At 37.4% G+C, this 14,677-nt stretch overlaps 1 protein-coding gene across 4 annotated transcripts in view; it reads right to left on the reverse strand.

The window, feature by feature from the left end:
• LOC149081594 (RAS guanyl-releasing protein 2-A-like) overlaps positions 1-14,677 on the reverse strand; it is a 65,878-nt gene that overhangs the window by 6,522 nt on the left and 44,679 nt on the right. For all 4 annotated transcript variants that reach the window (XM_089236992.1, XM_089236995.1, XM_089236994.1 and 1 more), the window contains 11 exons: positions 12,793-12,958; positions 11,296-11,404; positions 10,727-10,840; positions 8,623-8,754; positions 8,196-8,346; positions 7,503-7,676; positions 7,119-7,333; positions 6,522-6,699; positions 6,300-6,377; positions 5,675-5,782; positions 1,727-1,842 (listed from right to left, as the gene is read on the reverse strand). In XM_089236992.1, coding sequence (XP_089093118.1) covers positions 1,727-1,842; positions 5,675-5,782; positions 6,300-6,377; positions 6,522-6,699; positions 7,119-7,333; positions 7,503-7,676; positions 8,196-8,346; positions 8,623-8,754; positions 10,727-10,840; positions 11,296-11,404; positions 12,793-12,889 — 1,472 coding nt within the window. In that variant the 5' untranslated portion in view covers positions 12,890-12,958. The remainder of the gene's footprint in view (positions 1-1,726; positions 1,843-5,674; positions 5,783-6,299; positions 6,378-6,521; positions 6,700-7,118; positions 7,334-7,502; positions 7,677-8,195; positions 8,347-8,622; positions 8,755-10,726; positions 10,841-11,295; positions 11,405-12,792; positions 12,959-14,677) is intronic.

Consider the following 14,677-nt stretch of genomic DNA (forward strand, 5'->3'; position numbering starts at 1 on the left):
CGTGGGCGGGGCTCGAAGAGAGCCAAAGATGGGGGGGCTTTGGGTGAAGTGCACCCCCCACCCCATCCTGCCCTAGGAGCCAAGGCTGGTGGGGGCCAGTCGCACAGATATACAGGAGTAGTGTTGCTGAGGGTATCGTCCCAAGGGATTGGAAACTTGCTAATGTTGTTCCGATATTTAAGAAGGATAGTAGAGAAGCTGTGTCCAATTATCGTCCAGTGAGTTTGACGAGTTGCCTCTCGAAAATTTTGGAAATTATCATCAAAAGGCAATTTGTGAAGTGGATAGACGAGAATAATGTATTGTCGGATAATCAGCATGGGTTCAGGAAGAGGAAGTCATGTGTAACTAACCTCCTTTGCTTCTATGATCACGTGACGGAGGCTTTGGGTAAGGGCAAAAATGTAGATGTTGTTTACTAGCAAATTCGCAGATGATGTGAAGCTAATGTGGGTAATCGGGAATGAAAGAAATAGGGAGTTGCTCCAGACCAACTTAAACAGGATTGCAGCATGGGCAAATGAATGGAGCATGACGTTTAGTGTTGATAAGTGCATTGTCGCTCATTTTGGTTCGAACAATCCACGGTTCTCTTACGAGTTGAATGGTGTCACTATCCCGGATGCAACTAGGATCACCGATTTGGGAATTCTCATTGACGAGCGACTTAGGTTTTCTGAACATTGTTCAGCGGTGGTCAAAAAAGGGAATAGAATGCTTGGTCTCATTTTCAAAAAGGTCTCTTCGCGTTCTCCTAAAGTCATTCTTCCGCTTTTTTCGAGGATTAGTTCGTCCTGGGCTGGAGTATGCTGTAAGGTTTTGGAAACCATACCTACAGAGGGACATAGACTTGGTTGAAGTGGTGCAGAGAAGAGCTACGCGTGTCCTTATTGGCACACAGGGCTTGAGTTATGAAGAGAGACTTCATTTTTTGAATACGTTTACATTGGATGAACGCAGGTGTCGAGGAGATATGATCGAAGTGTTCAAAATTTTCAATGCGATGGATAGGATGGACCATGAACTTTTAGTACACCGCCAATCGACTGCTTTTACAAGGGGACACCAGTATCAATTGGTGAGGGACAATACAAGGCTATGGTATCGCAGGGAATTTTTCTCTAATAGGGTTGTTAATAAATAGAATAGCTTACCCCCGGAGGTAGTAAATTGTAACACAATTGGCACGTTTAAAAAGAAATACGATAAACATGTTGCGGTAAATCGAGAAGCTATTCATTCTTAGAATAAGACAACCATAATTATTCTTTATGGGCATTGTTTAATATTTTATCATGTGTATATATTGTTTAAAATTTTTGTTAATTGCATTTTTAATTGGGTTGCTCTATTTTTGAAATATATGACATTCATATTTTTATGGGCATCTTTTTCTCAGCCACCTCCTTGGGCATTTTGCCTGTTGTGGCGTTGTATTTGTATTTGTATAAAATATTAACATAAATGATTCAAACTAACAATATACTTGTAGATGTAGTTCTAAATCTAGTTCCACAAGAATTTTATTTTTATCTAAAAACATTGCAGAAAGTCATACATCTATCAAGAAACGTTTGACTATTACACAGTAAGAATTAAAAACAAATCTCAATTTGTCCCTAAATGTTTCAAATGTCATTTTTGCATGTGCTCTACTATCTTTACTTCGAAATGATAGAAACGGTTTATACTCAACCATGAAATAAAAATAAAGCTGAAAACTCACTGATCACAGTCCAGATCCATAAAAGAGGGTATGTTTGGAAAATTGCACAGCACCATATCGAATTCATCTTGGCAAAGGTAGTCATCTTTATCAGTATCATAATTTCTGTAAACCACCTGAAAACAGGAAAAGTATAATTTTCATTGGTTTTTATGAGAATGATGAGTGGGAAAAACAAAGTTAATACAAAAATAATACTATATTCATTTCCATCATTTAAAAGAGCTCCAACATTTTAAAAGTGATATTGATCCGGATAATTTCTCACAAGTCCTTGAAATAAGTAGAGGAACAATTTGCAGGATGTCAGATTTACTTTACAGAAAACAGCTATTTACACAACAAATAGAGCTCTTGCATTGAACAACAGATGACCACCCACTCCATTCCTCGCATCATTTTTAAAGAAACTGGGAATTTTTAAAAAAAGTCTTTTGCATTCCCAGAAGTTTGCACATACCGCCGAAAACTACTGAAAGTGAAGTTTCTTCCCTGGCGGAATGAATCAGCATGGAGACTCTGAATCAAGACACCCAATTTCACGCTAAAACTTCAGCCAGCGTCACTGCTTCTTGATCTGGAACGGGATACGCTTCCGGCCACTTAGTAAAATAGTCCATCATCACAAGTATGCACTTGTGGCCATCGTGAGTTCTGGGTAACGGTCCGAGATTCTCTCGAACGGCGCACCAACGGTGTAGAGTTGAAGGCGGCCCGGGTGCGCTTTGAAGGACCTTTGAGAGCGGCGCAGACACCACAACTCATTCACCATTTTTCCACATCGGTCCTGGACTTGTCCCAATAGAATCGTTCACGGATCTTCTGGAGAGTCTTGGTTATGTCGAAATGTCCACCGGTCGAGCTTCCGTGCAACTCTTTCAAAAGCTTCTACTCGGCCCCTTGGTAGGATGAGTTGCCATCGGAACGTCTTTCCTTCCTCCGATTCCCATTTGCGGTACAGCACGCCATCTCTCATCTCCGGGAGTCCTATAGCGCCCAGTATCGTTTGGTCGTCGGACTGGAAGAGGCGACGTCTTGCCGAGTTGGTTTATTCCCGGTGGATTCCTTCAAGTCCATTATTGGCCGTATGTCAGGATCTTCTAGTTGGGCCTTCCGGTTGTTCTCGTCGCTCCATTGATTGTCACTCTTGAGACTTATGATGGTATCTGTCTCACTGCATGGTTCACAGGCCCGTACATATCTTCTACCTTGAGGCAATGACGACGATTCTGTGGACCCAGTTTTCTAGTCAGGGCGTCGACATTTCTATGCGCTTTTTCTTCAGGAGGCTGGACGTGTTACGTAGAGAAGTCGTTAGTGGAATTTTTGAGCCAGGTCCGTCCTGACGATGCTCACGTTGGCTTCAGTGTCAATTACCATTCTTACGTGGGAGTCCATCAATTTCGTCTCTCACGTAGAGTCCATGGTCTCTACCATGCAGCTGTGAAACGTGGTACACTCGGCATGGCACATTTCCAGTACCGGCAGCCGCAACTGAGCGTGCGCTCCGCAGGTGGCCTTTTTCAGGGCTTTTCCCAGCACACCCATGACTTGTCTTTCCGGTTCAAATGCTCATTGGTGGTATTCTTCAGGAGTTCTTTCAACTCTTTGATGATGTCCGCCGTAGCGTCTTCCGTAACAACACCGCGGACCAATCGTCGCTCTCGCCTCGAAGCTTGATGGGATGCTTCGAACTTCATGGCGTAGACAAGAGCACTCTTGACATTCTTGTATTCTCCCAGCCACAACGCCCTACTGAATGTCGGGGTCCCCTTCACGGAATCGACGAAGCATACAGAGTCAATGCGTCCCTGATGTCGGGCAGGCAATCGGAATACGCCAACTGCGAGAGCCTTTTGATGCCCATAGCTACTTCTTGCAAAGTTTCCTCGTCTTCTGTTGCCTGGTCTTGAGTTGCAGCCGATGGAATTCCTTGAGGTAATTTTCTCCGAACCTCATCTCCAGTGCGTCCGTTAGAGCTGGATAGCTGGACCGGTCTTTAGCGGCTAATGTCTGTAGAATCTCTGCGGCTTCACCTCGCAGTGCGGCGGCGGCTAAGTAGAAGGCCTTGAGTACACAGTCCCATCCGTTCGCAGAGACAATCATCTCGAACTGTGTCCTGAAGATTGGCCACGTAGTCTTCCCGTCGTATGTTGAAGGCCGACTGACGTCAGCTATGGCTGGCAAGACGAAGTGAGCATCCGAGGAAGACGTAGGCTCTTGAAATTTCTGTTCTAGTTCCTGTATCCTCTTCGAGAGCTTCTCATCGACCGCGTTCATCTCTTGGAAGTTCTTTCACTCCAGCGACGGCAGTGTGTGTTTATCCTTCACCCCGGCTATGGCGATGTCTCCCTTCACAGTGTCGACACCCTCTTTGACGGCAGCAATGGAGGTGGTGACATTTTCTTTGACGGCAGCAATGGAGGTGCTGACATTTTCTTTGACGGCAGCAATGGAGGTGCTGACATTTTCTTTGACGGCAACGGTGGATGTGTTGACGAGGGTGACATCTTCTCTCATGGCTGAGCTCACTGACTGGATCTTATGCTCGATGCCTGACTTCATCTGGCCCATCACCGACATCATCTGGCTCAGCTGTTCTCGCATCTCGTCCATGTTCATGCCTCTCGTCTTTATCATTCAAGTCCTTGAATTACCCCATCTCTGACACCAACTTGTTCCGGATAATTTCTCACAAGTCCTTGAAATAAGCAGAGGAACAATTTGCAGGACGTCATAGATTTTACAGAAAACAGCTATTTACATGACAAATAGAGTTCTCGCATTCAATATAAAGTCCAACAACTGACCACCCTGTTTATTCCTCAAATCGTTTTTAAAAACATAGGGACTTTTCGGGAAAAGACTACTATAGTTCGAAACTGGCGGAGCCACCGTCTTGAAGTCATACGAGAGTTTCTAGATCAATCTCTAGAAGATTCATGTATATTTTCACATTTCCGGTTTGGCATCGCTCCGACTTAACGGCATTTTGAGGGGTTTATAACAAATTGTACTGCCGATATTTACAGATGGATAATGGCAACACATAATTTTCGTATGCTTGTCTCCTTTATTCACTTCATTGATTTTTTTTTTGGCATAATCACCATAAAATTCTGGTATATCTTGGAAATTTTGGCTTTCCATTCGATTTCTATACTTTTCTTGAATGATTCTTTTGATGTTATACAGTGCTGCCGTACCTTAGAAAGTTCCTTGAATGGAAAACATCTAATGTATAAACTGTTCAGCAAGCAATGCAGCAAAAATTTCAGCAAAACAACGCACTATGCCACAAATCAGCACTACAGTGCCACATACACCAAATACTAATCCCTTTATAATGAAATTTAGTACCATGATTTTCGACAATAAGTATAGAAATTGGTAGACAGATACTTCAAGCTACGTAGGATGCTTCAGAATACCCTATTGCCTGAGGACCCATGTGCTGTTAAGACAGCCCTGGCTATAGTGCAGCAGGTTCGAGAAAATGTCACTGAGTTTTTATGTTGGCAAGCAGACAGGCCTGTGCATTCAATAAAATATTTTTGGAACATTCCAAGTTATATGGCAGCACTATGTAGCATCAAAATAATCATTTAGGAAAGCTATGGAACTTGAAGGGAAAGCTATAATTTCCAAAAGGATTTTTCTCTTTTAAACTGTTTAACCATACACGACACAGGCTTGAAGTTTTTTGGTGATTATGCTAAAAAGAGTCAATGCAGAGGTTCAAGTTAGAGACCCAATAATTAAATATTAAAACAATAAAATAAAAACTATCTTCAAAGTCGCATTGTATGATTTCTGTCTTATACAAGACCATTTGAAAATAATGGGATATTTTCAATGTTTTTTTGGCCAAATGTGTTTCTTTTCTGTTGAAAAGAAACACATTTGGCCAAGGCTGTAGTTGGCGTTCAGTGGCAAAATAATACTTACATCCATAATTGACTGAAAGTATCTGTCAAATGTTTCCTCATCAGGTTGTTCTCCTTGACCGGCGACCCACTCTGAAAATGATGTGATTCTTGATGGAGATGATTGCAACTGCCAGGATGGGAGAAAATTAATATTAAAAAAAAGTACTGTTAGAGAAATATTTAAAGAATTGAAAGTACTTGCTGGAAAAAATATTTCATGTGAGCTGATGATTTTAAAGAAATAATTCATGAATTATGCAATAATGTATTTCTCTAAGCGTTAACAAAGTACTAACTCAATGAAGGTTATTTTGAAATTTCTTTTGTACTTTCTTGACAAAACTAACTTTGTTGAATTTAAAGTTCTTCAACAACTTCTGTAGTGACACATGTAATTTACTATTCACCAAAAAATAAATGAATAAAAAATACACACAATAAATACTGTATTATTGAAATAAAAAAAAATCCTTTCAAGGAGTTTTAAGTTGTTTTTATTGGTTAAAAACAAAATGATGTTAAATGATGATATAATTTTCCCAAGTCTGGATTTTTTTAACATTCTTCAAACATTCATATTTTGAATGATAGTTTGCATAAAGAACAGAACATTCTCAAGCAGAAGAAACTGAACTTGAACTTACAGAAGATGATGCTCTGGGTTCCCGAACTAGTGAAAGCTCGTATAGTTCATCCTCAGAATACGGACTTTCCAAAGATAGCTGAAAATATGTTATCAACACAAAGTTACTGTAATAATTGTAAAAAATTAGTTCATTTATTAATTTGGTTAGCTGATTATATGAAGTGAATAAAAGAAACTTTGTGAATATCAATACAGAAATGAAACAAATAAAACAGCTCACTTTCAAAGTATTGATGAGGTCAGCATTAGTTACAACACTCGGTATAGAATTTTGAAGTTCCCAGAGCTCCTGAAAGATCAAGGAAAGTTGAGCTATCTTCCGAAAATTGATTAGACCATCTTCAACAGTGTCAGGAAGAGCAACATGCAGTATTATTAGATCCTTCATATGAACACCCCTAAGAAATCAAAAGTAAATCTTCATGATGAAAGAATTTGGAGCTATCAGTAAATATTGCATTCATGCAAATTAGCACTTTTAACAGAGAGAAAACTTTGAATTAATTAAATGAATTTTAATTTTCGATAGAATTGCCATTCACATACACAATCTAAGTACAAAAGTCAACAATCAAACACAGACGGTCTATGATTTCATATTCATCAGGTGGTATTTTATATTTTAAAAAACAAAGATTTCTCTTCAAAGACGAGAGGTTATGATTTCAACATAAAAAAATACCACAAAAGAACCCTAAAAATTCACTGATTAACACGCTTGATTTTTTTTATTTATAATCATAGGAAAATATTATCAGAGAATGAATAATTTATTTAAAAAAACACTTCACTATCATAATATAAAAAATTCAATTACAATATTGGTATTTTGAAACCTTTGCACTCGGACAACACCTTCCTGTAGTTGCCAAAGTTGGACGTTGAACACAAGAGTTGTGACAAATCCTCTAATTTCTTCTTGGTCTCCTGTGGTACAAGCTCATTCGTTTTTGCCAGTCGAGCAAGGCAACTATGGCTCAGCCCTCCCACAACAGACATGAGCGAATTGAAGTTTTTCTGGATACGAAGGTTCTAGAGATCAAGAAAGTATTGCCAAATTGGTCAAATGAAAATATGCAAGTGCATTTAAAGAAATATGGATCTAATTTGTAAGTGCAAAGTGCCCTATTAGTGGTAATCAATTAAAATATAAGGTTTAGAGGCTATAAAAGATATGAAATCACTTGTTCACTCTTCGTACTTCTGCAACATCTACAATCTTCCTGATAACATCTGCTCTCTGCTGAGGAAGGGAGCGACTGAGAACCATAAACTGGATCCATTGTGAAAGCCCATTGAAGAAAGCAATGGATCTTTCAAGCTTAGAGTTGCTCTGTAAGGTCCCACATTCGGCATACCTTTTGAACTCTTCAAACTAAAAAATTAGCAGAAAATGTTTATTTATTGAAGTATGTAGTAAAACATACCTCTCCACAGCAGTAAAGAGATACCATAGGCATACAGAGTGGTTATAATTAAACTAACACTACTCCGACCTGTGTAGGGCCTGTTCTGGTGGATGTACTTTGTTGAAACTTGGTATATAGGTTACATGGACTATAGAGAAAAGAAAACTGCAATGAAAAAATAGAGTTCATTTTTTGACCACTAGGTGAAAAAACTATTCTTTTTTATATTTATTGCAGTTTTCTTTTCTCTATGGTGTGTATGTGTAAAACAATTTTCAACGAATTACATCCACTAGAAAAGGTCCTATATAGGTCTGAGTAGTGTCAGTTTAATTATAAACACCCTGTATAATTAGAACAACATACAAAATCTACACTAATTCTGAGACACGTGGGAAAAATAACATTATAAATTTTTCATGAAAAAAATTTTTTTTAATAAAAGCAAAAGAGAAAAGTGATGGAATGCGACTAGAATGGCCCACCGGAATTCTACGCATAGCTTTGTGTTCCAAGGATGTGATGTGATCAACAAGTTCTGCTGGCTCCAAGTGATCAAACACCAGAGAAATTTTCCGGGTTCTTTTCATGGGCACATTGCGAACAGACATATTACGTGCCCAGTCATAAGATGGACTGAAAAATGATAAAAAAAAAAGTACAAATAAAGAAACAGTGAGTTAAAGAAAAATTCAAATGAATGTCAAAAAGCATATGCTGAGTTTGAAAACATTTCATTTCTTTGGCAATGGGAAAACAAAAAAAAATTAGTGATATTGTCATATTCGGATTACAATTGCAAATTAAATTACTAGGATAATTACTACAGAGAGTATAAGATAAGAAAGGGTACAATAGACTATTTTGTCTATTTAGTTAATCAGAAAATAAAATTTAAATAATGAGACTTACAGTTTGGATAGATCAAGCAAATCAGCAAGACCTCTGTCTTCCTGACTGTGAAGGCTTCTCTGGAAATCTTTTACAATTGCTGTTAGATTTCCATTGAGGTCGAAATGTATGGGAAACATACTCATCCAGTACCTTGAACATTAAAAACAAGTTTTTGGTTATAAAATGAAATTCAGCTATTTAATGCAGAAAAAATCTGGAACTTAAAAAAATGGAAAATTCTCAAACAATCTTAATTAAAATTTGAATTTTTTTTCAAATAATAAATCATTTAATTTTTTCAATAAAAATAATTTGAGGAGGATTTGAATAAATTAAATTTTTAAAGGTAGAAAAATATTCCTTTATAATTTTAGAGAAATAAAAGTCATGAATTTTTTGAAAATATTTGTCTAAACATGAGTAATATAGCAAGTAACACAATGTCAATTTTCTTGTTACGCAATTTGACTCTAAAAAATTGCGAAAAACACTATAAATTTGAAGTATATTAAAGAACTGATAAATGTAAGCTCTCGTGGCTTTTGTCATTTTGACTGTTTTATTTACTTTATTTACTTTATTTATTTATTTATGCAATATTGTTGGCCATTCAAGGCCTATACAAGAGGACGCGGTAGATTTGTACACATATGCTTTGTAACATTTGTTGGCTCCTAAGGAAAATGGCCGCGGCTTCAATTCAAGTATTCCGGGATTTTACTAACGTTTTCAAAAAAACAGACTTTATTCGAATTCAGAGCATTAACAAGCGTAGCCTAAATACGACTACTCTCCTCTACCATCCCTTAATTCAATCTCTCCAATACTACTTCTCTCATACTTTTTTTTTTAAGCTTGACGTTCTTACAAATCGCTCGTTCGCTCGAGCACAAAGTCACGTTACATTTCTTCCTTTTCAGCGGCTGTTCAACAGCTTCCTACACATTTGACAAGAAATTGATTGGAGATCGTGGGGAGTTAACAATAAAAGTGTAGAGCTTGTTCCATTCAACTATGACATTGGAAAAAAAACTGAATTTAAAACAATCTGTAGAGGCAAAATTAAGTTTTAATTTTTTGGAGTGGTCATCTACTGGAAACATAGCAAGGCTTAGAATACCGGACGTTTCGAAATTTAAATGACCATCTTCTAAATCATGGCTAAGCGGGAGATAATTCGGTGAGTAGCGAGTGGGTGGAGATAAAGTTCGAGTTTAAGATCAGAAACTGGACTAAAAGATAACCAGCAGTCGTGAATAAAGCGGGCGGATTCATTTTGGATAGATTCAAGTTTGTCGATATTACTAGAGGTGTGGGGGTCTCAGACCCCAGCTGCATAAGAAAGAAAGGGAGAAATATAAGTTTGGTAGCAAAGAAAGACGTCGCGAGTAGAATGTTTGAGGTTGCGGCGAAGAAAAAAAGTTTGTTGAGGCATTTCTGGTAGACATAATCGATATGATTATTCCAACGGAGGTCAGCCGAAATAATGACACATCCAGATATTTAAATTCAGAAACTTGGGGTATGGTTACGTTATTGATCGAGTATGAGAATTCGAGGGGAAGAGTTTTACGAGTAGCTCTCACGAAAACTGTTTCAGATAGGTTGATAGGCATATGCCAAAATGAGCACCAGTCTGGAAACAAGATTACGTTGGAGAGTTTCTTGATTAGACTTGTGATTAAATGTGCAGTAGCTTACACAGTCATCAGCAAAAAATCTAGTGTTGCAGTTGAGTGTTTCAGGGAGATCGTTTATATATATAAATTAAAAACAATAAAGGGGAGAGAACGAGAGAGAGAGAGAAGGCGAGGCTTTTGACATTCAAAAATTAGAATGTTACGTGTCAATGATGATGACAAGTAATGATAGTTATCGTAAGATTAAAAAAATAGGTTCTGAGTACGATATTAAAAGTTGGAACTAGAACTTTGCGTATAACTGAATAATACTTGAAGTAAGTTCACAATAAATGTATGAGATTGTGAGGTATAAGGGAATGGAAGGAAGAAATATGTGTCTAATAGAAGAAAGATTCAATAAAAACTTGTTGATACATCTCCTTTAATCCAATCCTAGCATGATATTTTATATCTACAAAAGTACTTGAAATTATGATTACCTGAGAGACTGGCATATTTGAGCTCGATATTGATACACAGCACAATCAGTCACCCTTTGTAATGTATGTGGACAAGATGGATGACATTGCAGGGATGTTTCTGCATCTGAAAACTTGAGATATGTTAAAGAATTGGTTACCTTTCAAAAGTATTCACTGATCGATACACTGGGACTATACATTTCCATGCCTTCATCATAGATAATGCAAGCATTTTTAATTGGGTTGTTGCATTTTTAATTGGGTTGCTGTATTTTTGAAACATATGACAACCATATTTTTATGGGCATCTTTTTATCAGCCACCTCGTTGGGCATTTTGCCTGTTGTGGCGTTGTATTTGTATTTGTATTTGTATTTGTATAAGCAAAATAATTTTTTTTTAAGCAAATGAGTTGAAAATTCCAAGATTATAAGATTTCATCCCAAATTAGATAAATTTTTATATTAAAGCCATTGCAGACATTTTAGTTCAGTTTCAAAGCATTCCATTTGAGATTAAATCTTTCAGGTTTGAAGCAAATAAAATGTCTTTATATTTTTCAATATGCAAATAAAACCAAAGGATATCTTTTGATGAGGAATCCAGCTAGTGTTTCAGATGAAACAAACCATTGATGCATCAGGAACATAACACGAGGAAAATTGTTGCTTTCATCTTTCTGCCCACCGACTGGTTCTAAAAAATTAGATTGATTAAAAAAACTTCTAGCAAATGAAGAACGGCATTAGTTTGTCTCATTTGGAAAAAAAACTTTATTATACATTTCAGTTCAAAAAAGTCTCTTCAATCTTCTTTGATTTTCTTAAATCAGTAATTATATGGTATGCATATTACTTGGAAATCGTTATTGTATCATGCTTAATGTATCTCTGGATTTAACTTGCTGTCAATTACACATTGGAACAGCTTACCCCCGGAGTTAGTGAATTGTAATACAATTGACACGTTTGAAAATAAATACGATAAACATGTTGGGGTAAATCGAGAAGCTCGATCCATACTTAGGATTAGACAACCATAAGTATTCCTTATGGGCATTGTATAATATTTTATCACGTGTATATATTGATTATAATTAGTGTTAATTGCATTTTTAATTGGGTTGCTGTATTTTTGAAATATATGACATCCATATTTTTATGGGCATCTTTTTTTCAGCCACCTCGTTGAGCATTTTGCCTGTTGTGGTGTTGTATTTGTATAATTCTGCACTGAAGATCAACAGTCACAAAGTAAGCACAGTGGTACCTCGGCTAACGAAGATTCATCCCGGAATCAAGTTCATTGGCCGAAACGGAATTTCTAATGGGTTTCTACGGAAAATCCTTTGAGTCGTTCCAGCTTCTGCCCAAAATTTAAAGATAAGCTTTTTAAAACACCAAGGAATGCTATAAAAAAGACAAAAACTGATTGAAGGCTAAAATGAACAGCTTCAAAATTGAATAAATTAAATTTTTCAAGAAAATGAGATACTGAAAGGACTTTTTTTTTTATTTCCCTATGTTTAACCAATACCAGCTTTAGTAGACTAGAACTGATGTTGACACTACCTAGTCGAGTTCGTAGGTGTCCCCATCATTGTATTTTCGATTTGGTCAGCTCATTTCTGTGTCTGAAACATGCAGATGGGAAAGATAAGCTCCTAGAATGTGTTCAGACTGTTCATTCTGATCCTAAAAGTCTTGCACTGAAAGAACGCGTTCTCTGAAAACATAGGCTCCCTTTTTTTCAATGAATTTTCTATTAGCTGAATTTTTCATTTTACATGAAATGGTTCAAAAAATTTCAGAAAAAGTAGTGTAGGTGCATCTGGAAAAAGATTCCGAGGATGGCATGAGTTAATCGGACTCAAGTGAGAGAAATTCTGATGGTGATTGATGCGAAAATTCTACTTACGACGAAGCTATTTTATGTTAGTGCGTGCATTCATATCACCGAAAATGTTCGTTAGCCGAGGCAGAAAAATCACGAAAAAAAAATTAATGGTAGCCGAAAAATTCGTAAGCCGAAGTATCACTGTATTTATTAAAATAACAAAAAACCTAGTGTTATGAAATTCTTACGAAAGCAATCGATGAGGCATTCAACCAGTGAATCTAAACTTGCAGCTCTAACTGTTACTCCAGGAACCACGGGGCGATCTTCTTCTTCAAGCAACATGCCATTCACAAATCTCTCACATTAAATGGAAGAAAATCCTATTTTGGCAATTCGATGCCACTTCAACGCCTAAAGATAAAATCAAAGTTGTCACAGGAAGCAAAATATTTCTACTTGCTCATAACCATTAAATATTTATTAAATGACTGAGTCCATTTGTAAAAAAAAGTAGTGGAAGGTAAGAATCGTTTACCGAATAGAAATACGTCAATGCAAGAAAATAATTACACAGCGTTTTGATGTAAAAAAGTTTTCTCTCTGAATACGTGTTCATACAGTATACAGAACTTATTTGTGCCATCACAGAGCCGTAGCGTTGGCTGCAGGAACGTGGATGTTATTTTTTCCGCATCTAATTAGCTTAGCTAAGTCACCCCCCCCCCCCCTCTAAAAGCTTGGGACCCAGAGGCATCAAGCCAGTCACCCCGGCGTATCCCCTCAGCCGCACGTATAATATTCAGCAATAAATCTTTCAGTGCAAGTGCATTAAGTGCTATTAATCTCATTGAAAACAGATAAGAAACATAGAAATCGGATGCACAAGATAAAGAAGAGACTGCAATACTTTGGAGCCGTGTTAATAGTCTGTCATTTTTCATTTGCACGAGATGAGAATAAATAAATCATGGAAAAATTAATGGGAATAAATAATTTCTGTAGTGCACTTGAACAGAAATTTAACGAAATATTCATTAAAAGAAACGAGCACGAGTTTCAAAATGGATGTAAACCGATGCCTTTGCCAAACGCGGAGCCAGCATGAAAATAATAGCTGGGTTCCTTAACGGAATCAATAATTTTCAGTAATTCGTTATATGAAGATTTTAACAACTGGCTGTTGCGAAGATATATTTTGGAAAGAGAGAAAATTCAGCGGCCCCTGCGGGGAATCGAACCCACGTCCTTTCACTTTCCGGGTGAACGCCCTAGACCACTAGACTACAGAGGCACCGAATCTTCCCCGCAGGGGCCGCTGAATTTTCTCTCTTTCCAAAACATATCTTCGCAACAGCCAGTTGTTAAAACCTTCGTATGGTAGCGGAGAGTGACGTCATCCTTGTATAATTCGTTGTATTATTTAGAATATTCATAACCACTCTCATAGTTAGAGAAGCGCCCCCCCCCCCCACCCCACTTTTTTTTCCCAAAACAAAGTTAGTACAGTATTTCGTTGATTTCTAAGAGAGTGTGCTATGCATATCGCGTGTGTGAGCCCTCTGCAGTCGCAGCTGTCACATACTTCTAAAGGGTGGCTCCGTGCCTTTGGGTAGGAAATTAAGATGGAACAAAAAAGAAATGTACTCGAACTGTAAAATTGATTTTTCAAACAATTCGGGGCTCCAATTTATTTCCAAACATGAAAAGCATTATAAATGAGCAAATATCAAATAAATTAAATTCAACCGGAAACAAAATAGCATTTACAAAGAAATAACGACCAAAAAAAAAATGCTCATAATATGGAGATGCACAGGCATAAATCCACGGAGAAAAGGGCAAATAACGACGTGAAAACGGTGGCTGAACACTTGACAAAAATATGTACCGTGCTCTACTCAATAGCGTAGGCAAGTCGCAGCATATTACCCACTTGAGACGTAAATATAAAAGTATCTGAATGGATTCGAGCTGATGAATGACGTGGCTTATGCCAGACTTTAACCCTTCGGTTTCTCTGAGACAACTTCCCGTAAAGAAATTCGTTATCACCCTAAAGCAAAATAAACTCAATGATATTGATTCATTCACTGATTTTCAATGCGTATAGTGCCTCCGAGTAGTTTCCTG

The sequence above is a fragment of the Pholcus phalangioides genome, unplaced genomic scaffold, assembly GCF_987345545.1.
Source record: "Pholcus phalangioides strain wild (caught in Gottingen) unplaced genomic scaffold, Ppha-v1.0 ptg000009l_1, whole genome shotgun sequence".
In the NCBI taxonomy this organism is placed as follows: domain Eukaryota; kingdom Metazoa; phylum Arthropoda; class Arachnida; order Araneae; family Pholcidae; genus Pholcus; species Pholcus phalangioides.